Source organism: Triticum urartu, chromosome 5 (genome assembly GCF_003073215.2).
Source record: "Triticum urartu cultivar G1812 chromosome 5, Tu2.1, whole genome shotgun sequence".
NCBI classification, from domain to species: Eukaryota; Viridiplantae; Streptophyta; class Magnoliopsida; order Poales; family Poaceae; genus Triticum; species Triticum urartu.
The window spans coordinates 480238828-480264326 of record NC_053026.1 but is presented as its reverse complement, the minus strand read 5'-3'; the positions used below and the strand labels follow the sequence as shown (position 1 = coordinate 480264326).

The 25499-nt window shown below is 46.4% G+C and overlaps 1 protein-coding gene across 2 annotated transcripts; it reads right to left on the bottom strand.

Annotated features, from left to right (window-relative positions):
* Window positions 1-2582: 2582 nt before the first annotated feature.
* On the bottom strand, window positions 2583-10818 carry LOC125509969. 2 transcript variants are annotated; one of them, XM_048675044.1, is made up of 3 exons: window positions 10264-10818; window positions 5680-6558; window positions 2583-2996 (listed from the first exon to the last, which is right to left on the bottom strand). In XM_048675044.1, exons 1-2 carry the CDS (start codon window positions 10637-10639, stop codon window positions 6113-6115), a joined length of 822 nt encoding a protein of 273 aa, XP_048531001.1. In that variant the 5' UTR covers window positions 10640-10818; the 3' UTR covers window positions 2583-2996; window positions 5680-6112. The 2 variants fall into 2 exon arrangements, with proteins under 2 accessions (XP_048531001.1, XP_048531002.1); XM_048675045.1 differs by lacking the exons at window positions 2583-2996; window positions 5680-6558 and adding an exon at window positions 7724-8759 and having other exon boundaries at window positions 10264-10816.
* Window positions 10819-25499: the final 14681 nt, after the last annotated feature.

Sequence of the window (25499 nt, the reverse complement as noted above, 5' to 3'; positions counted from 1 at the left end):
CGGCATGGGGCACCCGTGTCCGGGGCTAGGTAATCCATCAGCTCTCGCGAGATCTAGGTCTCTCTTTCTACTCCTTTCCGGTCGCCGGCGGAGTGTGGACTGAGGGGCGGCGCACAGGGGGAAGAAAGGGTATGGGGGCGCCGTTACCCGGAGGCAAGCGCATGGCCTACGGAGATGCCGACGCGTTCCCTCGCAAGCGCCGGGCGACGGCAGAGGCGGAGGTGCCGGACTGGACGTCGCTCCACCCCGACATCACCAGCCTCATCGCCGAGCGGCTGCTGGCCGAGGACATGACGGAGTACATGCCGTTCCGCCTCGTGTGCTCGCACTGGCGCACGTGTGGGAGGGTTCGGTTCCCCTTCAATGCCTTTCTTTTTGCCTATTTTAAACTACAAACCTGAAAAAACACGGAAATCTGGCAGGTGGGATCGAAGGGAGAAGAGTGGTGTGTCACTTTTAGCAATCTGGCATACGTGTGCCAAATATCATTGTCCTTTTTTAAAATGGTGTATTACTTTTTTGGAATGTCAAACCTGTTAAGTTTGTTCAAATTTGTAAATAAATATATCAAATCAGTATGATTAGATTCATCATGAAATGAAATTCCACATTCCTTTTGTTTAATATTATGGATCTCGATATATTTTTCTTTGAAAATTGGTCAAAGTTGAATTTTTTTGACTTTTCAAACTTTGACGTTAATTGAAGAACTTGATCAAAGTTTTAAAAAGTTATCTAAATTGAAGATCTTAATTAATTGTGAGGCCTAAAAAATTTGGAAGCATAGTGTATAGTATAAAAGAATTGAAAGAAAGAGCTTTGAGAAATTGTTGACCCGGTCAAAATTGGATGACCAAATTTCAATTAGAGACCTCAATTGAATGCATGCTCTTTAAAATTAGGGAGCTTAGTGTTATAGAGGATGGCGATCACAATGCACACACGCCAATTTCAGTGCACGTGCCAAATGGGCCTCACTGAAACCCCTAATTAAGTGATGCGCTGTATGTGCGTCACTTGTCGCAATCTTGAAGTTTTTTTTGTAAATGCGTTTATTCTAAATGTTTTATCTCTTAAACCACGTGTCCAAATTGTGAACCATTTTTATTGTTGAATTTCTCACGTCGAGTCCTTTGAAATTAGATATTGTATTAATAGGTTTCGGCGGTTTTTCTCAAGAAAGAGTAGGAAAATACCCCAAAAACGAAGTTGGAGTCACAAATTTTCCCCATTTTTTTTTTCTTTTTCTGAGAGGCACACATCTTGTGAAAAAAACGTTTTTTTTTCATTCCTGAGAGGCACAGCTCGGGGACGCAAAAGTTGTTCCTCCACGAAAAGCAAATCTGCCTTTTATGGAAAAAACATATTTTGTGCATGTCAAGAAGCATATCTGTGCCCCCGAAGGAAAAAACACATTTTTTTCCTTCTTCAAGAGGTGTGCCTTGCAAACCAAACATGTGCCTTCACATAAAGCAAATCTGTGCTTTTCGCGAAAGAAAAAAAACACATTTTTTCTTCTCCGAGAAGCACAGCTCCACCTCGCAAAACAAACGTGTGCCTTCACGAAAAGCAAACTTGTGCCTCTCACAAAAGGAAAAAAAATATGTTTTTCTTTTCTTTTTCGAGAGACACAGTTTTGGCTCTTGTGGAAGCAAACTTGTGCCTCCACGAGAAGCGAATTTGTGCCTCTCGCGAAAGGGAAAACAATAAGTTTTTTTTCCTTTTTAAGAGGCATAGTTTTGCCTCTTGTGAAAGCAAACATATGTCTTCACGAGAAGCAAATATGTACATCTCGTAGAATAAAAAAAATATGTTTTTTCATGCATTTTAATTTGTTCAAAACGTAGGGTGGATCAGGCAAAAACCAAAAAGCCAGAAAAATTGAAAAAGCTCATCTAAAACTCGAAAGCGCGTACAGAAAAATAAAACAAATAAAACCTCAAGGAAGTGTCCAGAACGCGGCACGTAGCGGCTGAAAGGCTCCCGCAAGGGCTACCCCTCTATTAGTTGCTCTCTAAGCAAACCTATCTGGGCCAACTCTAGTTCACCTAGGTTTCCATTCACAGGATTGGAAACAGACGACCAAATTGGCATTATGGTCATTAGCCTCTCCACGCGACGACACCTCTTCCCTTCCCGCGTAGCAGCGCGTCAGGGGACGAAGCATGCTAGGGCCCTCCATGCATCGTCGTGGTCCCTCAGCGACTGGGCAATGCTACTTGTGAGTGATACGTCTGCAAGGTATCTATTTTTTTTTGATTATTTCATGTTATTATAGTATCAATCTTGAATGTTTTACATGCATTTACAAGCAATTATATATCTTTTTTGGGATTAATCTATTAACTTAGTGTCCACTGTTAGCTGCTGTTTTTTGCCAATTTTTTGTTTTTCAGAATATCAGTATCAAATAAATCCAAATGGCACGAAACTTTTTAGAAATTTTTTATAGACAAAAGAGATACTAGAAGCTTATTTTCGGCAGCACCCACGCACGATTAGTGTGCCGGACCAAGCGAGAGTTACGGCGTAGTAAACGGGCCGCAGTTTTGCCTTGAAGACCCAACACGGGTACCTTTACACCTCCAGCCCACTCTGTCCAATCTCTTGTACCACCAACACTGACACACTCGTGTCGTCAAAATGTCTGAAAAAATCTTTTCTCATCAAAATTAGCACACAAAAAAAATCTTGTCTCATCAAAACTCCCTAAAAAAAGGGAAACGTTATTAATCAGCCGGCTGATTATAGCTTGCGCATCCGCCGGGCGCTGCACCGTTCGATCGCTTCATCGTGATTTCACGCCACGCAGGAAGTGTTCACACGGAGCGTGCAGGTGCGTGGGCCCATATGGGTCCATTGTTTGTTTTTCTTTCCATGTACTGTGGGTGTGACTTTGACTTAGAGCCTTTCACGTTTGTCGTCTTGCTGGGATGTCACGCTTCTCACGGGATGGACCTGACTTCCCACAATCTCTCCTTTCTGCAATAAGATCTCTGTTGCAAAAAAAATAGTATCAAAACCTCTGTTACGAAAATAATTAACTGCAGCAAGGCCTCTGTTGTACAAAAAATTGTAACATGACCTCCATTGCAAAAATAAAAATTGCAACATGAACTCCATTGCAATTTTTTTAACAATGCCTCTGTTACAAAAAAAATCTACAACTTTAAGTATATTTTGCAAAAAAATGCGCAACATGACCCGTGTTGCAGAAAATTACCGCAACACGACATTTGTTGCAGTGGTAGAGGATAATGCTCGGCCACTCAATTTGTCAGATCCACGTCTCGCATGCGCAACCGTCAGATACGAGCTTTCGTCGCATGCGCAGCCGTCAGATACGAGCTTGAGCAGCCGACACACAACCGGCCAGGAGCTTCACCACTAGACGCAAAAGTCCTTCCGCAACAACACCCATGTTGCAGAAGTCCTTTCGAAACAACACTCATGTTGCAAATAGTTAAGACGAAAAAAATTCGGCAACATCATTTGTGTTGTAGAAGTCTTTCCACAACAATACCCATGTTGGCAAAAATTTAAGAAAAAGAAAGTTCTACAACATCATCTGTGTTGCAAATTTCTTCCGCAACGGCACTTATATTTCAAAAGAGTTCAGACAAAAAAAAAGCTTTGCAACAACACCTCTGTTGCAAATGTTTCTGCAACAAGAGGTCTGTTGCAATGCTGAGGAAGGAACCGCGCCACTGAATTGCCCTGACCAAACGGATGCGAAGGCGGCAGATCTCCGGCCGACGCCTAGTGTCCCCCCTAAAAAAACTTGTCTCATCAAAAACTTGTCTCCCTGCCTTCTCCCACGCGCGCCAGGGCTGAATCGGACAGGATGGAGCGGTTGCCGGCCACTCGTTTTTTTCTCCGTTTTGAGTTCCGAACTTGGGAGTTCGAACCACCGGATTCGTGTCGGGGTCGGAGACGGATGACATCTCGATCGGATCGGTGCCTAGTAGCGGCTCTATATATTTCCAGGGCGGCATGGGGCACCCGTGTCCGGGGCTAGGTAATCCATCAGCTCTCGCGAGATCTAGGTCTCTCTTTCTACTCCTTTCCGGCCGCCGGCGGAGTGTGGACTGAGGGGCGGCGCACAGGGGGAAGAAAGGGTATGGGGGCGCCGTTACCCGGAGGCAAGCGCATGGCCTACGGAGATGCCGGCGCGTTCCCTCGCAAGCGCCGGGCGACGGCGAAGGCGGAGGTGCCGGACTGGACGTCGCTCCACCCCGACATCACCAGCCTCATCGCCGAGCGGCTGCTGGCCGAGGACATGACGGAGTACATGCGGTTCCGCCTCGTGTGCTCGCACTGGCGCACGTCGACGGCCAGCCCGCAGGACGCCACGCTGGCCGACCGCCGCTTCCACCCGCGCGGCTGGGTCGCGCTCTGCGACGGCAACGGCGTCCGCCCGGTCGAAGACGCCGCGATCACCTTCTTCCACACTGCCACCAGCAGGATCCGCAGGCTCCCCCTGCCGGGGCTCCGGCGGCACCGGATCGTCGGCTTCACTGACGGCCTCCTAATCGTGCTCGACACCCGCGCCGCCGTCATCCGCGTCGTCCACCCTTTCACCTGCGTCGTCGTCGAGCTGCCCCACCTCGCCACCTTCTTCCACTGCGTGCTCAGGAAGCAGGAGTCGTTCACCATGGCCATGGACTCGTTCGTCTGGATGAACGCCACCGTGTGCGTCGCGAGCCCCAGCTCCATTGCCGTCGTGATCTGGTTCCTAAACACGCCCCTGGTGATCTGCGCTCAGCCCGGTGACAAGGGCTGGAAGATCATCCACACCGATATCCAGCTCTCCAACACTCTGCCGTTCGACGGCGGGCTCTACGGCGTGACGCGAGTCGGGAGGCAGCTGCTGCAGGTGTATCCAGTCCCTGATGATCCACACACCAATGCGGTGGTCGCCGAGGTGCCAAAGGAGCTTGGTGACCCTGAGAGCTGCCTCTACTACCTCATGGAGTCCATGGGAGCCATGCATGTCGACGTCCTGCACAGGGTTGTCCGCGACACTTTCGGCCCCGTGACCAGCACGATCTTCAGGGTGGACCTCCGCCGCCGGGAGCTCGTGCGGGTGACCAGCCTCGGCGACCGGGCGCTGTTCATCAGCCGCGACCGGTGCTTGTCCGTCTTGTCCAGGGATCTCCCTTCGATCAGCGGCAACTCCGTCTACTTCGCCAGGCCCGGTGAGGACCCTGTCGAGGTGTACCCACTTTGTGACGGCTCATTCGAGAGCACGGTGACGGCGAGCCAGTCAAGCGACATCAGGAATGGGGTGCTTCCGACCTCGGTGCGGCCTTTTACCCTCGCCGACCATCTGGCCACCTACTGCCGCCACCGCGAGTGGACGAGAGGGCTCATGTTTCACGAGCACTGCTACATGCGCCCTACTTGGAGCGAGCTGTGGAAGAGGATGACTGCACAGGATTCGGAAGTCGTCGTTTCGAGGCTGAGAACAACGGAGCGCGAGCTGAAGAAGGTAGAACTGCCTGACCTTCTAAGCTCTGTTAGTGCTAGAACACTGTCTCAAGTAGTAAGAGGCTGAGAGCTGTGCTTACGGTATAGTGAGTCCTCCGCGATTGGCGTGCTATGGCACGACGATTGTTGAAAATATAGTAGTAGTACTCTATAACCAAAAAAAATGTTGCTGAAGTGGTGTTGCCTTACCGAAATTTGAACAACTTTTAAGTGGTGTTGCTGAAGGCGTCATGCGTTGCCGAAATAACAAGTTTCAGAACAGCATTTGTTCTTCGTCTAGTCGATACACTGCAGCAGTAGAGGGTTCAGCACAACAACGGGGGAAGCGCCACAACCGTCACAACAACTGCCACTCACGCGGATCGTATTCCGGTTAGGCCTGGTCTTTCTCCTGGGCCGTGCCGTCCTCGTGTTTGGGCTGCGAGACGGGCCTCCAGCACTCGAGCTGGAGTCACTCCCGCCAGAAGCAGAGCCCGCCCTTGCTGCCTCTGCTTCAAGGAGCGGCTGCGTGTGCGTCGCCGCAGGCACGCCCCTGACATCGTTGCCGAGGGGCCGCCGATCCTGCAAATGGGAGCAGACTGTTGAGTATATAAACGATGCGAATTTGCTCATGAAACTTGTATTATACTCCCTCCATCCGAAAATACTTGTCATCAAAATGAATAAAAAAATATGCATGTAAAACGAGCGCCAACACCACTTCGTTCTTTACAGGTAAAAATCTTGCACTCGTGTAGACCTCTTCTAGACATCCCTGGACGACAAAACACATCGCGCCTGCCACAGTTATCTCATAGAACTTTTCGCTAATGATTAACCATGCCTTCTCGGCTGCAGAGAACCCGGAGAGGCCCTCTTTTGAAGCAACAACAGCGGCAAGCATGTATACGAAATCGAAGAAATTGGTGAGATAGAGGGACAGGTCGTCGTCCAGCTCAAGAACTTCCAAAAGTACCGATATGAAGATGGTCATGCCCAGCCCCGTGAACAACAGAATGCCCAAACTCTTCCATTCCCTCCATGACGATAAAGAAGGGTGTTGTCCTTCTGAAGTAGTAGTCCTGTTATCTACAACATTGTCCAAGCAGACTCTCATAAATAAAATGCAATATTGTCCAAGCAGATTCTCATTAATAAAATGCAACATTATCCGTGTGCGGAAATTATTTCATAAGCGTTCACCTACAAATACTAAATTGACACATGCATTCGCTGGAACTAGTTTAGAGATGCAACAGAAACTAGCGTAAAGATGAGCACGAAAGCAGTGCAAAAATGTAGCAATAACTATTGTGAAGTCCAGTAGACCCCAAAGGTGCAATAGAACCTAGAGACTAATGTAAAAATACAGTAGAAAATTGTATAAAGATGTAACATCAACTAGTGCAAAGATGCACCCGAAACTAGTGTAAAGATGAAGTGCAAAGTAATGCCAAAATATGGTGAAAACTAGTTGAAAACACAGTAGGAAACAAATAAGGGACAATTTCATTTTCCCCCTTCTTTTTGTCCCGACCTCATCTTTACCCTTAATAAAAAACAGTGCTCAACTATATCCCTTTTCCTTTTAGTGCTCTTATAAAAATACCCTTCCGTGTCGTTTCTGTTAGGTCAAAGGAGTGAGCTGTTAAGTGGACATTTGTAACCCTCATTGCCGATGTCACATACAGGTAGGACCCACCCAAAGAAAAGAAAAGAAAAAAGACTATCTCCCATCTCTACCACTTACACATGGGCCCCACCCCAAAGAAAATAAATAAAATAAAAAATCAATCGAGTCCCTATAATTTAAAAAAACAACTGGGTCCCTACGGCCATGGCGGCGCCGGTTGTGGTGGTGGCCGGCGTGCTGTTGCTTGTGGCCGCCGCTACCTGCTGCCGCTTGTTGCGCTATCGTGCTGCTGCTTGTGCTGCCCGCCGCCGCTGCCGCTGCTCCTTGCGCCGCCGCGCTGCCCTGCTGCTGCTCGGTGAAAGGGGCTTCTCGGCGGGCTGCCTACAGGTGGGAAAGGCAGGGCTATGGGCGGGCGGGATGACTGCTGTGGGCGGACTGTCGGAGAACTCGCCGGAGATGAAGAGGAGAGAGAGAGAGAGCGAGTTCATTTTTTATTTTCTTTGGGGTGGGGCCCATGTGTAATTGGTAGAGATGGGAGATAGTTTTTTTCTTTTTTCTTTTCTTTGGGTGGGTCCCATTTGTATGTGACATAGGCAGCGAGGGGTACAAATGTCATATAACAGCCCACTGACGATCAAAGGCCTTTGATCGGACGAAAAACGGTACGGAAGGGTATTTTCATAAGGGCACCAAATGGAAGAGGGGTATAGTTGATCACTGGTTTTTTTATGGGTAAAGATGAGGTCGGGACAAAGTTAGGGGAAAAAATGTAAATGTCCCTACAAATAAACACTAGGAACCAACATAACAGGCAAAAAACATACATTTTTCGACAAAGGATGATTTTTTAATTCAAAATGAAGCATCAAAAGGATACAAACACAAATAGCATACAACCGACCTCTACATAGCTAGGATGTACACAGTCAAAACTAGCACACATAACTTTGAAAGCACACCATATTTTTTTTGTAAAAATGCAGTAAATACAATAAAAACTACTGTATAAGGGAGAAGCAAACTTGAAAACTAATAAAATCATCATCTTGTTTTGAGTACTCATCGAAAGAAAGACGAACATGAAAATCTATTTTGATTTGGATACAATGATTAATTTTTCGCGAATACGCAAAGCTTGCGTATCATTTCATTGATAGAAGGAAGAAGAAAGGGTATAATAAATGCTACAACACATGACATGAACGCAAGAAGGCATAATCATGGTGTCCGGAGCAGAGAGAGACGGGGTGCTTAGCCCAAACAGGATGAAGGGCGCAACTAAACCTACCAAACCTAAAATTAGAGGAGAAGACCAAATCAGTAAGACGTCGAACATCTTCAATTCCAACACCGGGACACCACGAGCTAGCAAGATAGCGCCTTCAAGAAAGGGAATGATGTCATGACGTCGTCACCATCCGATCCGGAAAACCGGATCGAGGGTTTCCCCTAATACTCGAAGAGGTGCACGGACAAAGGCCATGGAAGCGCCTCCAAGAAGGAAAACGACACCCATGGGTGTCGCCGCTGCCAGCATGGGCAAGCCGAGCAAGGATTTCGCCTGGCCTAGTCCGAGAAATCCCAAAGTCACCAGATCAGGATCCAAAGCTGCCGGAGACAACCTGCTTGTCGACCGCTACCTCAGATGGGGGTGGGGCTGCACATGTCAACGATGACCGATATAATGATTAAAGTAGTGGTGTTCTGAAATTTCAGAACCTATATTTAGATGAAAGGCATAAGCCTGACTTTAAATTAATAAATCCCATAACAAGAAGTACAATGAGTTGATGGAAGAACTTATAAGCACTATGAACAACAAGCAAGTGGGAAAAGTGAAAATAAGAGAGGGTACAACTTGATGTTGATGATGCCCTCCATCATGAACGAATCTCTAGAGTGTAAGCAAAAGCAAGATCTTGAGGTTAATACACAACCAGCAGGGTGAAACACACCCATATTTGCTCCGCGAGAGGTGAATCGATGTTGTACCAGCCTGTTCCACATCTGAAGGGGACCCCTGCCGCTCACCTTTGTTCACCCTAGAGTCGGGATGGGTACCGATCCCGGACCACCATGGGAGATTCGTAGCCTGACCACCCCACTATGCCGAGCTCGCCACCCACGAAGAGAAATAGTTGCTAAGGATGAGGACCTCGAAGAAGAAGGCACAATGGATATGAGTTGCCACATCCACTCCTACGAGAGATATTCGAGTGTGCATAGATCGACACCATGTTCATACCACCGTAGCCATGTTGCTACAACTGGGGGTGGGGGAGGCTATCCCCTCCTCGCCTAGATTTTACGGCACTGGCCCGCCGACGAGCAAGACCATACAAACCGAGCATGAACGACCAAAAGGAGTTGCAATTGAGCCGAAAACATGACGACATGCAAGAGACCTTGATGGCAACACCGCCACCAAGTGTCCATCAACCACACCACCTTGATTCGTAGACCCCTCTCTCCCAAAACGAGGCCTCCAAAAAGGTTACAACGCATGTTGTTGTCCACTCCATAATAGATAAAGGCTTTCATCCATTTGTTATAAGCATGCCGAGCTCGCCGCCCAGATGAGGGAGGGGTAGGTACCTCGATGGCGCCTACAAGGAGGGAGACGACACCCCAGGAGTCGTCAAGATTGTTGCTGGCAACGCTAACCAAAGATTTCCCTTGGATTTAGTCACCCATCCAGCACCCCAACCAGCAACAGACCCCCGCGATCAAATGCCCCTATGGATCATACTCGACAGGTTGGCGCTTGAAAGGTACGAGGGCGAGGACCTTAAGATAATGACCGAGGGGGAGGTGGAACACCCGCGCATCCCGCTCTATCCTTGATGACCACACGTGACACAACTTCCCGAGTTGCCTCCTCTCCACCAGTGGTGAAGACGTCCGTCTAGCTAAGGTTTCATCGCTACCCGAGCGGAGCGGCACGGAGGCCGAGCGAAGCGTCTTCGGTTAGGTACCATGGCAAAACCTACTTTTAAATGATTGACGTCATCTGATTTGAAGGCTATTTTTTTTTTTTTTGCAGCGAACGAAACCCAGTAAGGTTGTGAACACACAAATGTCGAAATGCACCAAAGAAGATATTTTACCCAAATCCTAAAAAAAATGCATGAACCTAAAAGGGATAAAATAGATAAAAATACCTGAAAGATCGCAGTTACATGTACATGAGAAGGAAAGGAGGGCCACGGTTGTTGATAACCCGAAGAAGATTTCCCCTACGATTTCGATGAGTTGGCGCGAGGACGAGACCTCCGTCCCCTCGTCCACATGAGTCACAACCACGGCTCCCGCGGCCATGGTGGTCGAGTTGTCGGCCATTTCGAAGAAGAGCCCCATGGAATCAAGATTGAGGTGCAGGCTTGCTAGATTCACCCACACGACCGTCAGAGCCAGGTCGAGCAGAAACACCCCGACGATGACGGGGAGCAGGCGTCTCCAGTTACTGCTCCAGACGACGAACGCCTTGCCGACGACTTTGAGGGCCTCGACAAATGCGTTGGGTTTCAAGTTTTCCATGCGCGCGCACTTGTTGGTCGATTCGGTCGATCTCGCGGCCGGGAGCGCGGTGTGTGCTGCCCGCGTGAGTATGCGCGCGCGCCGGTGGGGCGGTCGCCGGACTGGACGAGGGTGCTCCTATATACTAGTACTAGCTCTAATGGAAATGAGAGGAACGGACCAACATAGTGAATGAAACGACCTGGCCGGTCTCACCGGCTCTGTTTGTTAATTAGTTTCCTCTTCCGTCAGCGCCCGGCGGCCTAGTCGAACCAACTCCGTCGAAGGATCCTTTCTTGTCGCATAACCGCATTTCATTCTCGTAAGTCGTAAGCGTAAGCACGCGGGGTTCGGCGTGACACTGATAGCATAAGTACCGCGAAGCATCCATAGGAAATGCCTGCACGACCAGCAAACCTTCTGATCTTTTTAGTCAACCGGTGTTACTCTATTCATTTTTATTAGGACAGTAAAACTGGGTGACCTACAGGCCTTCTTAGCGTTATCCGTCCAATCTACTCCCTCCATCTCATCTCACAATATAAAAGAGCGCGAGACAGAGGAAGTACAAACTAACTGGTCTATCATCCAGTACGAGAAGGGTTGGGCGAGCTTTGTTGCGTCGTTGGCGTTGTTGGGTTTTTAAAAAAAATACTCACTCTATTTTTTTAAATGAAATATGTATTTGGTAACCATGTGCCCAATTGCAAAACTGCCACACGGTTCCTTCAGCGTTCGATCCGCATCGGCACTTCTTTTCTTCGTCCGGTGAAGCTCGTTCGCATCCTCGTCCCGCAGGACGGGGTCGTCCCCGCACCTGAGAAAAGCGTGGCCCTTCCTCAACCTCCCGACCTTACCTCACATACCTCGCGCCGCCGCCGCACTACCTCACGTGCGCCGCCGGCTCTCTATCGGCCACCATCGTCACACCACCGCACACCACCACCGCCTGCCTCGCGCCGCCCTTCCCAGGCTTCGCCGACCCCCGCACCAGCATCGCTTGCTCCTAGGAAGTGGATGCCCAGGGGCTGACGCCGTCGGCAGAGCTTCCAGCCCCGTTCCACCCGGTTCCTCAACTCCGGCGACTGCGCAGGCGTGCACAGCCTCCACTCTTCACCAACGCAGCCTGCCCAAGTGCTTCTCCGTCGAGGACTCCCATCGCCGCCCTCTCTTGTTCTCCAACGTGCACTGACGGTCATGCTCTTCTGCTATGCGCCTCACCCACTTCTTCCTCGGCACCTGGACGCTCCCGAACATAGTCGCCATCCCGTGCTCCGCCACCTTCCCAACCTCAGGGAGCTCGGCCTCTGCATCGTCGCCCTGAATTTTCCCCTGTGTTTAACATGTTAATTGAGAGAGGGTTGAGCTCATCCTATGAACTGAAACATGCTTCTTCTCGGTTGACATGTTTGAGCTCGACCTGTCTCAATCTCCGGGAGGATGTTTTCATATCACAACACGCACATACGTGTACTACTAGTTTGGCAGCCTAGTTGTAGGTCACACCAACTAAATTTGGTCGCTCGATCTGCATTCACTCCGGTCCATCAGGTGGTTCGTTCCAACACTACACACACCTGCTACTGGATTGTTTTTTGGACATGTCAACTGGGAGACATCAACCAGGGTCTGCCCCTCATCGGCAGAGAAGAATAGCACTGCTGGCTTGTATAGTAGGTTGCAGTTTCAGAAGGAAAATCGGGATAAAAGTTCAAGTGCCGCTGACAGACGCACGTTGATGTGAACGTCCTCGTCAACCGAGGCAGGCTGCTGCTCTATATCCATCACCATCTCTCTTTCTCTCTCTCTCATGTGAATTTTGGACATTGCCTACTTATGCACTTCACCGTTGATGCAAAAAAGCTACTACCCCGCTTAGAACTGCTTTTTTTTCTTGCATCAGAATCTCAACATTCTTCTAAACCTCATTTGAACCTATCTCCCATGAAGCAGGCACTCAAGCTGGGACACTCCGGCACGTCTTGATGTTCCATGTAGGCCTACATTTGTTTTAGATTATGGATTTTTTTGCTACTGCCGACAGAGAACAAGAACGCAGCGACATTTTATTTTGAACTTCCATCTCTTTTGTTGCACATTGTTTAGGATATTGCTAGTTCTAAAGCATTTTTTTCTCTGAACTATTTATCTCAGTAAATCTCGTGTTAATAACACGGTAATATATACACGAAAACCTGATAACTTACATACAAACATAGTGATAGTTTGAGCTAGAATTTTTTTTGTTTAAAACATACCCCCGATAACGTTTGTGTAAATAACGTGGTAATACATCCACAATAGAGTTGATAACCCACGTATAAATATCACTGTAACTTTTTTGATTCGGGAGAAAAGTTGTTGGAAAACATACATCCCATTAACTTCTGTGCAAATAGCATGGTAATATGCACACAACTGAAGTGATAATTTATGTACAAACACCACGATAACTTTTTAACCCCGAAGAAAGAAGTTGTTGAAAAACATACCCTCTGGTAATTTCAGTGCAAATAGCATGGTAATGTGCAGACAACAAACGTGATGACTTATGTACAAACACCGCGGTAACTTTTCGTCTCCGGAGAAACAAGTTTGTTAAAACATACCTCCGGTAACTTCAGTGTAAGTAGCATGATAATATATGAACCGTAGACCTAATAATAACTTACATACACACCTCGGTAACTTTGATCAGGGGAAAGAGTTGTTCAAAAACATACCCTAGATAAACTGTAAATAACATGGTAATATACAAACTGCGTATTTGATAACCTGGATGTAAGTACCTCGGTAACATTGACCAAATAAGGAAAAAGTTTGACTAGGTGAACAATTATTGAGAAAATAATCCCCGTTAATTATATGTAAATATAACGGTAATTCACGCACCGCAAACTTGATAAGTTATGTACAAACACTGTGTTAACTTTTGACTCGGAGAAAAAGATGTTGAAACATACAACGATAAATTGTGTATAAATAACACAGTAATATACAGACCACGATCGTGATAATATTCATACAAACACCACGGTAATTTTTGACCTAGGAAAAAGTTGATAAAAACATATCCCTGATAACCTTTGTATAAATAGTATGATAGTTTACTCATGCAGATCTGATAACTTGTGTATGAACATCATGATAACTTTCTAATCTGGGGTTGAAAAAATTGTTGAAAACGTAGACACAATACCTTCTATGTATCTAGCATGATGATTTACACACCGCAAGGTAACTTCGGTACGAAACACCATAGTAAATTTGCCCAGGTGATTTTTTTATGAACATGCGATAACTTCTGCCTAAATAATGTGATAATTTACTCACCGCAGATTTGAGTACTTACGTACAAACACCATGGTAACAATGACCGGAGGGGGGGGGGCATTGTTCCAAAACCCGTAGAAATGAGGCTGCCGGTTTGGATTTTCAGTTACTAATCACTGCTTGTTTTGTTTATTCTCGTCACAGGAAGATACAATTAGTATGTAAGCTGTATGTAATCAGTTAAGTGGGCTAGCACAACTGGATGTTGCAGCTTAATTTCGTGTGGGAGGGTTTGGGTTCGGTTCCCCTTCAATGCCTTTCTTTTTGCCTATTTTAAACTACAAACCTGAAAAAACACGGAAATCTGGCAGGTGGGATCGAAGGGAGAAGAGTGGTGTGGCACTTTTAGCAATCTGGCACACGTGTGTCAAATATCATTGTCCTTTTTTAAAATGGTGTATTACTTTTTTGGAATGTCAAACCTGTTAAGTTTGTTCAAATTTGTAAATAAATATATCAAATCAGTATGATTAGATTCATCATGAAATGAAATTCCATATTCCTTTTGTTTAATATTATGGATCTCGATATATTTTTCTTTGAAAATTGGTCAAAGTTGAATTTTTCTTGACTTTTCAAACTTTGACGTTAATTGAAGAACTTGATCAAAGTTTTAAAAAGTTATCTAAATTGAAGATCTTAATTAATTGTGAGGCCTAAAAAATTTGGAAGCATAGTATATAGTATAAAAGAATTGAAAGAAAGAGCTTTGAGAAATTGTTGACTCGGTCAAAATTGGATGACCAAATTTTAATTAGAGACCTCAATTGAATGCATGCTCTTTAAAATTAGGGAGCTTAGTGTTATAGAGGATGGCGATCACAATGCACACACGCCAATTTCACTGCACGTGCCAAATGGGCCTCACCGAAATCCCTAATTAAGTGGTGCGCTGTATGTGCGCCACTTGTCGCAATCTCGGAATTTTTTCTTTTTCGTAAATGCGTTTATTCTAAATGTTTTATCTCTTAAACCACGTGTCCAAATCGTGAACCATTTTTATTGTTGAATTTCTCGCTTCGAGTTCTTCGAAACTAGATATTGTATTAATAGGTTTCGGTGGTTTTTCTCAAGAAAGAGTAGGAAAATACCAAAAAAAAGAAGTCGGAGTCACAAATTTTCCCCACTTTTTTTTCTTTTTCTGAGAGGCACACATCTCGTGAAAAAACGTGTTTTTTTCATTCCTGAGAGGCACAGCTCGGGGACGCAAAAGTTGTTCCTCCACGAGAAGCAAATCTGACTTTTGTGGAAAAAACATATTTTGTGCATCTCGAGAAGCATATCTGTGGCACGTTTTTTTCCTTCTTCAAGAGGTGTGCCTTGCAAAGCAAACATGTGCCTTCACGAAAACCAAATCTGTGCTTTTCGCGAAAGAAAAAAAAACACATTTTTCCTTCTCCGAGAGGCACAACTCCGCCTCGCAAAGAAAACGTGTGCATTCACGAAAAGCAAATATTTGCCTCTCACAAAAGGAAAAAAATATGTTTTTCTTTTCTTTTTCGAGAAGCACAGTTTTAGCTCTTGTGGAAGCAAACTTGTGCCTCCATGAGAAGCGAATTTGTGCCTCTCACGGAAGGGAAAACAACAAGTTTTTTTTTCCTTTTTAAGAGGCACAGTTTTGCCTCTTGTGAAAGCAAACATATGTCTTTACGAGAAGCAAATATGTACATCTCGCAGAATAAAAAAAATATGTTTTTTCGTGCATTTTAATTTGTTTAAAACGTAGGGTGGATCAGGCAAAAACCAAAAAGCCAGAAAAACTGAAAAAGCTCATCTAAAACTCGAAAGTGCGTACAGAAAAATAAAACAAATAAAACCTCAAGAAAGCGTCCAGAACGCGGCACGTAGCGGCTGAAGGGCTCCCGCAAGGGCTACCCCTCTATTAGTTGCTCTCTCCGCAAACCTATCTGGGCCAACTCTAGTTCACGTAGGTTCCCATTCACAGGATTGGAAACAGACGACCAAATTGGCATTCTGGTCATTAACCTCTCCACGCGACGACACCTCTTCCCTCCTCGCGTAGCAGCGCATCAGGGGACGAAGCGTGCTAGGGCCCTCCATGCATCGTCGTGGTCGCTCGACGACTGAGCAATGCTACTTGTGAGTGATACGTCTGCAAGGTATCTATAATTTTTTTAATTATTTCATGCTATTATATTATCAATCTTGAATGTTTTACATGTATTTACAAGCAATTATATATCTTTTTTGAAACTAATCTATTAACTTAGTGTCCAGTGTTAGCTGCTGTTTTTTATCAATTTTTTGTTTTTCAGAATATCAGTACCAAATAAATCCAAATGCCACAAAACTTTTTAAAGATTTTTTATAGACAAAAGAGATACTAGAAGCTTATTTTCGGCAGCACCCACGCATGATTAGTGTGCCGGACCAAGCGAGAGTTACGGCGTAGTAAACGGGCCGCAGTTTTGCCTTGAAGACCCAACACGGGTACCTTTACACCTCCAGCCCACTCTGTCCAATCTCTTGTACCACCAACACTGACACACTCGTGTCGTCAAAATGTCTGAAAAAAAAAATCTTTTCTCATCAAAATTAGCACACAAAAAAAATCTTTTCTCATCAAAAACCCCTAAAAAAACTTGTCTTATCAAAAAGAAAAAAAATCAACACTGACACACTGCACTGTTTCCTCAAAAAAAGAAAGAAAAAAGACACACTACACCGCGCCGTTCAACTGTCTCCACTGGCCAAGCCCAAGGCGGCGTGACGGCGGCGACGGCGAGCCAGCGAGCAAACAACCCCCCCCCCCCCCCCCCCCCCCCCCCCCCCCCCCCGACATCAAACATTCTATTTTAGGAGTGTCACCACTAGTCATACCACATAGCCCCACATGTACTCTTCGTTGGCATGTCACAATGACAGCGCACATCTTCCGCGGGTAAAGAATGCTTGGCCGATCTTCATAAAAACATTCTAATCTTGTTGGATACTTGTGTTTTTCATAAAGATTTCCAAGATGCTTCCTCCTGTCCCACAAATTAGACAATCTGGCATTCCTTTTTAGCCAGACTTCTCTTCGCAATTTGGTTGCTATCATCATTTTATACGCTATACTTCTTAAAAATTTCACACCCAACAATCGCTAATATTTCTTGTACACTGTGATATACTCATTATGACCAAAACATCCATGAGAATAAAATACCTCCTCAACCCGTGCTCTAATCCATGTGGCAGACGTGGGCTCAATCAACTTAGAAACAAAACGAGGCTGGTTTGGAGCAATACATCCATAGAGGTAATAACATCAGTGGTGCTTAAACTTGCCATGGATGTTTACTTTGATGCCTAAACTTAAAAAATACAATGAACTGGTTCTAAAACTTGACAGTATGGTTCAAATACAGTTCATATCACGTACAGATACATATGTGTGGCTGAATAGACATGTCAGCATGGGAGGGGTCCACCTGATGTGTAGGAAAAGATAGACTTACAAGATGACCGTCTGGTCCCACCTGACAGTGCACAAAAAAAAACATGGTGCGTGACTCGAACTAGAGACCTCGAGCAAGACAAGACTTATGCTAACCACGTTGTCCAGAAATATTACTGTCCTCTTTGCATCAATACACTTTATCAGCACTAATACACCTGTGCAGTTAAATGGGCTGGACGCAGTGCGGCCCATTTTTCTCATGTTAGTTGGTTTTCCTTTTTTTAGAAATTATAAAAACATGGAAACTACAATAAAAATAATAAATAAATGTTAGTTTTAAATATTCACCAAATTAAATATTACTTAAGAATTTTTATAATCTTTGAATATTTTTAAAGCATTCACATATTTAATAAAATAATTTCAATATTTTAAAAATGTTAAATTAATTTTAACAATCTTCATATTTTCCAATAATATTCACGTGGTCCTTCTTTAGAATGTTAGGATTTTTTATGTGGCGCTTCCACATATGAGTTTTCTTATTTTTTTGGAATTTGTAAAATATATTTAAATTACTTTAATAGTACTAAAAATAAATTTGAATGTTCTTGTCCTATAAATAATATGCAGACAAAAATAGCTTACTTCTAAAAATGTTAATGTAATTTTCACAAATATTTACATGCATTTTAATTATAAAAATGTATGTATACTTTGAAACTATTCACTCGAGGATCTATGACCCTGGGGGCACACTAGGACATTATTTTTTCCCTCAATATCTTTAAATTTATTTTTATTTGAAAATATATCTTTTGACAAACACATAAACTTTATTAAAATATGAGAACATGTTTTAAAACTAGAAATACATGTCCTCAAAGCATGGACACTTTATATACTACTTGAATATTTGTGTAATTTCTAATAAAAAGAAAATAACACATGGAAAATGGGCGTGAGAGCAGCCCATTTAAGTCCACGACTCATGCTGGTTGATAAAGCATAGGGATGCATATTGTGAACAAGTCATGTGCTGGGTGAAGTGGTTGGCCTAGCCTTTTGACTGCGTGATGTTTCAAGTTCAAATCCTAGCTGCTATTTATTATTGTGATGTTTCAAGTTCAAATCCTAGCCGCTAGTTAATTTTGTTTATTTATTGTTGTGTGCACTGATAGGTAGGACCCGATGGTCATTCAGACATGCACTTCCAAGTTAGTCTGTCCCAGCACTGCAGGTGGGGCCCCCTCCACGGTGGCATGTCTAGTCAACAAATGCATACATATATGTACATGATTTGAACCGTATTTGCACCAGGCTGCCAAGTTTTAGAACCAATTCGGTGTATTTTTCAAGTTCAGGCACCAAAGTGAACATCCATGGCAAGTTTAAGCACCACTGGTGTTATTACCTCTACATCCATAGGGTTTCATCATCTCAGGTCTAGGTAGCCGGTTGTGGTTCCAAATTTCTCTCATTAGGCGTTTTTTTAGCAACTCTCATTAGGCGTAAGAGCGTGTTTGGCAATATTAAGGGAAGGGGAATGGGAGTTTAGAGTAGGGAGTTGGGCCGAGATTAGACATGGGATAAGTCGTTTTATTCCCAATCCTCTGTTTGGTGCGTGATAGGAGTTATGTCTGAGAATTTGAGAAGAAATTATACTTCCTTGTTTGGTTCATGTGAATTGACATTGGACTAGACATGGGAAGTTAGGATGAACGATTAAGATTGACTCACTTAAAAAATTCCCTTCCAACTCCCATCCCCTCCCTTGTTAATAAAACGGTGGGAGCTGGAGTCTCAAGTCCCATGCCTCTTCTCTTGTGAATTCTCAATCCTCCAACCAAACAATAGATTTGAAATCTCATGCCCCTTCAATTCTCATTCCTTGGCTCTAATTACCCCCAACCAAACACGTTGTAAGTGGTTGTGTCTCACTGCGGACGAGACACAATCAGTCCTACAAGGGTCAGCTATTTTTTTTTGAGAAATACAAGGGTTAGCTTATTTTCGGCAGCACCCACGCACGATTAGTGGGCCGGACCAAGTGAGAGTTACGGCATGCATATAAATGGGTATAAAACGGGCCGCAGTTTTGCCTTGAAGACCCAACACGGGTACCTTTACACCTCCAGCCCACTCTATCCAATCTTGTTCCTCCAACACTGACACACTTGTCTCGTCAAAAAGGAAAAAAAACACTGACACACCGCGCCGTTCAACTGTCTACACTGGCCAAGCCCATCACCACCAGACCACCTCCCACGCCACGCGCACCAGGGCTGAATTGGACAGGATGGAGCGGTTGCCGGCCGCTCGATTTTCTCTCCGTTTTGAGTTTCGAAATTGGGAGTTCGAACCATCGGATTCGTTTTTTTTCGAATACACACGAGTGTGCGTATCATATATTATAGAAGGAAAGGATAGAGACCCTCCACACATGAAAGATACAATGTTATTTACAGGTAGCCCTCGGCCACCCCACCCGACTAGCTAATTAGCGGACTACTCGTTACTCTCCCACAATGCAAGGCCCAACATAAACCTCTCAACTTCCCCTTGTAGTAGTCCTGCCTGCTTCCATGCCCTTGCTTCGACAACGATGTTCTTGAGCACCTTTTGTGTGGATGGCGCCTCATCCACAGCTCCCATAGGGCCAAGATAGATATTGTCCTAGCCAATTTCCGGTGTTGCCCAATATCTTCCTGCCTGATGCACCACTCCGGAAGTGACTCCGTTGCCGTTGGAGCCCTGTCTGGTTGTCCCAAGGCCAGACACACCTTGCTCCAAACCTCCCGAGCGAAGACACATCCGATCATGATGTGTGTGATGGTCTCTTCGTGCTGGCCACAGAATGGACACGGGCTTTGGTGGGGGAGGCCCCTCCTAGCAAGGCGGTCAGAGGTCCAGCATCTATTCTTCATGGCCAGCCAAATGAAAAACCGACGTTGCAAGGGCGCCCGTGACACCCATGTGAACTCCGCCGTTGGTGCAATCTCAAGTCCCGCAAACTTGGCTGCGTATGCTGATCGCGCCGAAAACATGCCATCCTTCTCCCACGCCCAAAGAATCTTGTCTGGCGCATCCTCCCGGAGGGCCACACCCTCCACTCGCTGCCATAGTCCCAGGAACTGCCTGAGCATGTCGGCCGTAAGCTCAGGCTCGATGTCCTCTGCCCATGAATGATTAGTGAGCGCTTCTGCTACTGTCCGTGAGGATCTCACTTGTCTCGATACCTTGGAGTAGAGCATGGGTGCCAGGTCTTGGATTCGGAAGCCGTCGACCCACTTGTCCTCCCAAAAGCGTGTGTCCTGCCCATGCCCCACTGTAGCTATTGTCGCCGCGCGAAAGAGCGCTCTGGACTCCGCTGGGATTGCGATTTGGAAATCTTCCCATGGTCTTGTATGATCCGTACGTTGTAGCCACGGCCATCTGGCCATCATCGCGGTGTTCAACCACCTCAGGTTTCGTATGCCGAGACCACCTGCCCACCTAGGGCGGCACACCAAATCCCATGCCACGACGCAATTGCCACCACGCACATCCATATTACCACACCAGAGAAAACCACGACAAATCTTCATTAGGGCGGTGAGGGTCTTTGGAGGTACGTTCATGGCGAGCATGGCATGAATCGGGATTGCGCATAGTACAGAGAGAATGAGGATGAGCCGTCCACTTTTTGGTAGGGTAGCGGCCTTCCAGTTGGGCAGGCGGTTAGCGAACTTCTCCACCAAGTATTGGAACTGTGCCGGAGTGGTCGGAGACGGATGACATCTCGGATCGGTGCCTAGTAGCGGCTCTATATATTTCCAGGGCGGCATGGGGGCACCCGTGTCCCGGGCGAGGTAATCCTTCAGCTCTCGCGAGATCTAGGTCTCTCTCTTTCTCCTCTTCCCGGCCGCCGGTGGAGTGTGGACTGAGGGGCGGCGCACAGGAGGAAGAGGGTATGGGGCGCCGTTACCGGGAGGCAAGCGCAGGGCCTACGGAGATGCCGACGCGTTCCCTCGCAAGCGCCGGGCGACGGCGGAGGCGGAGGTGCCGGACTGGACGTCGATCCACCCCGACATCACCAGCCTCATCGCCGAGCGGCTGCTGGCCGAGGACGTGACGGAGTACATGCGGTTCCGCCTCATGTGCTCCCACTGGCGCACGTCGACGGCCAGCCCGCAGGATGCCACGCTGGCCGACCGCCACTTCCACCCGCGCGGCTGGGTCGCGCTCTGTGACGGCAACGGCGTCCGCCTGGTCGAGGACGCCGCGATCACCTTCTTCCACACTGCCACCAGTAGGATCCGCAGGCTCCCCCTGCCGGGGCTCCGGCGGCACCGGATCGTCGGCTTCACAGACGGCCTCCTAATCGTGCTCGACACCCGCGCCACCGTCATCCACGTCGTCCACCCCTTCACCCACGTCGTCGTCGAGCTGCCCCACCTCGCCACCTTCTTCCACTGCGTGCTCAGGAAGCAGGAGTCGTTCACCACGGCCATGGACTCGTTCGTCTGGATGAACGCCACCGTGTGCGTCGTGAGCCCCAGCTCCATTGCCGTCCTGATCTGGTTCCTAAACACGCCCCTGGTGATCTGCGCTCAGCCCGGTGACAAGGGCTGGAAGATCATCCACACCGATATCCAGCTCTCCAACACTCTGCCGTTCGACGGCGGGCTCTACGGCGTGACGCGAGTCGGGAGGCAGCTGCTGCAGGTGTATCCAGTTCCTCATGATCCACACGCCAATCCGGTGGTCGCTGAGGTGCCAGAGGAGCTTGGTGACCCTGAGAGCTGCCTCTACTACCTCGTGGAGTCCATGGGAGCCGTGCTTGTCGCCGTCCTGCACAGGGTTGTCCGAGACACTTTCGGCCCCGTGACGAGCATGCTCTTCAGGGTGGATCTCCGCCGCCGAGAGCTCGTGTGGGTGACCAGCCTCGGCGACCGGGCGCTATTCATCAGCCGCGACCGGTGCTTGTCCGTCTCGTCCAGGGATCTCCCTTCGATCAGCGGCAACTCTGTCTACTTCGCCAGGCCCGGCGAGGACCCTGTCGAGGTGTACTCACTTTGTGACGGCTCGTTCGAGAGCACGGTGACGGCGAGCCAGTCACGCGACATCAGGAATGGGGTGCTTCCGACCTCGGTGCAGCCTTTTACCCTCGCCGACCATCTGGCCACCTACTGCCGCCACCGCGAGTGGACGAGAGGGCTCATGTTTCACGAGTACTGCTGCATGTGCCCTACTTGGAGCGAGCTGTGGAAGAGGATGGTTGCGCAGGATTCGGAAGTCGTCGTTCCGAGGCTGAGAATAATGGAGCACGAGCTGAAGAAGCAAGAACTGCCTGACCTTCTCAGCTCTGCTAGAACACTATCTGAACTTCTGAAGCAGTGAGAGCTGTGATTACAGTAGAGTGAGTCATTCGCAATGCCAATGGCGCGTTATGGCATAGCACACGCACCATTACGGTTGTTGCATTGAGTTGGTGAAGGTGTCATTTATTGAGTTTATGCTGCAGCCAACTCATGCAAAAGTCTGAACTATGGGATAGTATACTTACCCCAACAGTCATATTAGCGTGGCAGTAGTGGGTTCAGCAAAACAATTTTTCTTTTCTTTTTTAGAACAGCAAAACAATTTGGGGAATGGCGGCCATGCCATTCCTTCGCCACAACCGTCACAACTGCCACACACGCGCGAATCCTATTATGAGTTTCTGACTGGCCCCTGGTATTCCTCCTGCGTCGTGCCGTCGTAGTGTTTGGATCGAGGGATCAGGGATGAGCCTTCGCCCTTGCTGCCTCTGCTTCACGGAGCGGCTGCGTCGCAGGCACGCCCGTAACATGGTTGCCATCGCCCTGCAAAAAGGAGCACACAAGGGTACACGTAAATAAAACGTGCGAAATTGCTCAACAAGCTTGAGTCACACACGGTTTTTGGCCACTCTGGCCAATTCTGTTTTTCTTTTGAAACGCGGTCTTTTAGGGCCTGGTTCATTAAAACAGGTCGAAGAAACTTGGCGAAAACCGCCTGCAAAAGCAAGGCACACAGGACGACCTGGAAAATAGTAGACAAAACTTACTACAGTTATGGGTCTGAGCTAAATTGCGAGGAGATAAATCATTTTGTTTCATGGATTAAAGATGTTGAGACTTTTAAGATGAATTATCATATCCCTCCTAGTTATTCTCAATACGTGCCACTAGTGCACGTGTTGAACTACGGTAACATCCATCGAGATATTATGGGTAACATTTTTCCTATTGTGTTATCATTGCATTTTTTGCATAGATTCTTTTAAGCTAAACTACATTCTGCTAAGTATGTTATTATGATGTTCTTTGATGGAAACTCCCAACGGATTGTATACCTAGTCTTATGAAAATGAAAGGTGACATGAAGATTGTTGGCTTACGGCCAAGTTGGCCTACGATTCACCGTAGTGCATACATGATTCATCGAAGCGATGACATCCTCACAATCAAAGATCGCAGAGAACTACTTGGAGGCAACATCAAGCGCAACCCACAAATGGGAGACATGTTCATTTGTATTCCCCATAATGGAGAATTAGGGGTTTACCTGTTTTATGCTATTTTACCTTCGAGAGAGAGTAGGAGGTCTTAGGTAGTTATGTGCTACATTGTGCTAGAATGATGAGCTAGTTCTTATATGACTATGATGATGAGTTGTTATCATGATAATGATGATGATGAGTTATGTGCTATGACCTTTGTGCTAGAATGATGAGCTAGTTCCTATATATATAACTATGATGATGAGTTATTATTATTATTATTATTATTATTATTATTATTATGTATGGGTTCTTATATGAATATGATGATGAGTTATTATGATCATGTTGAGTTGGTATTTATGTGCTACATTGTGCTAGAATGATGAGCTAGTTCTTATATGACTATGATGATGAGTTGTTATCATGATGATGACGATGAATGATACGTCTCCAACGTATCTATAATTTTTGATTTGTTCCATGCTATTATATATATATATATATATATATATATATATTCTATTTTGGATGTTTAATGAGCTTATTTATACACTTTTATATTATTTTTGGGACTAACCTATTAATCGGAGGCCTAGCCCAAACTCCTGTTTTTTTTGCCTATTTCCGTGTTTCGCAGAAAAAGAATATCAAACAGAATGAAACCTTCGGGAGCGTGATTTTTGGAAAAAACGTGATCCAGAGGACTTGGAGTGGACGTCAAGCAATCAACGAGGAGGCCACGAGGCAGGGGGCGCGCCTAACCCCTTGGCGCGTCCTCCACCCTCGTGGGCCCCTCGTGGCTCCACCGACCTACTTCTTCCTCCTATATATACCTACGTACCCTGAAAACATCAGAGGGCACCACGAAAACCTAATTCCACCGCTACAACCTTCTGTACCCGTGAGATCCCATCTTGGGGCCTTTTCCGGCGCTCCGCCGGAGGGGGCATTGATCATGGAGGGCTTCTACATCAGCACCATAGCCTCTTCGATGATGTGTGAGTAGTTTACCTCAAACCTTCGGGTCCATAGTTATTAGCTAGATGGCTTCTTCTCTCTCTTTGGATCTCAACACAAAGTTCTCCTCGATTCTCTTGAAGATCTATTTGATGTAATCTTCTTTTGCGGTGTGTTTGTCGAGATCCGATGAATTGTGGGTTTATGATCAAGATTATCTATGAACAATATTTGAATCTTCTCTGAATTCTTTTATGTATGATTGGTTATCTTTGCAAGTCTCTTTGAATTATCAGTTTGGTTTGGCCTACTAGATTGATCTTTCTTGCAATGGGAGAAGTGCTTAGCTTTGGGTTCAATCTTGCGGTGCTCGATCCCAGTGACAGTAGGGGAAACGATACGTATTGTATTGTTGCCATCGAGGATAAAAAGATGGGGGTTATATCATATTGCATGAGTTTATCCCTTTACATCATGTCATCTTGCTTAAAGCGTTACTCCGTTCTTATGAACTTAATACTCTAGATGCATGCTAGATAGCGGTCGATGTGTGGAGTAATAGTAGTAGATGCAGGCAGGAGTCAGTCTACTTGTCATGGACGTGATGCTGATAACCCACAAGTATAGGGGATCGCAATAGTTTTCGAGGGTAGAGTATTCAACCCAAATTTATTGATTCG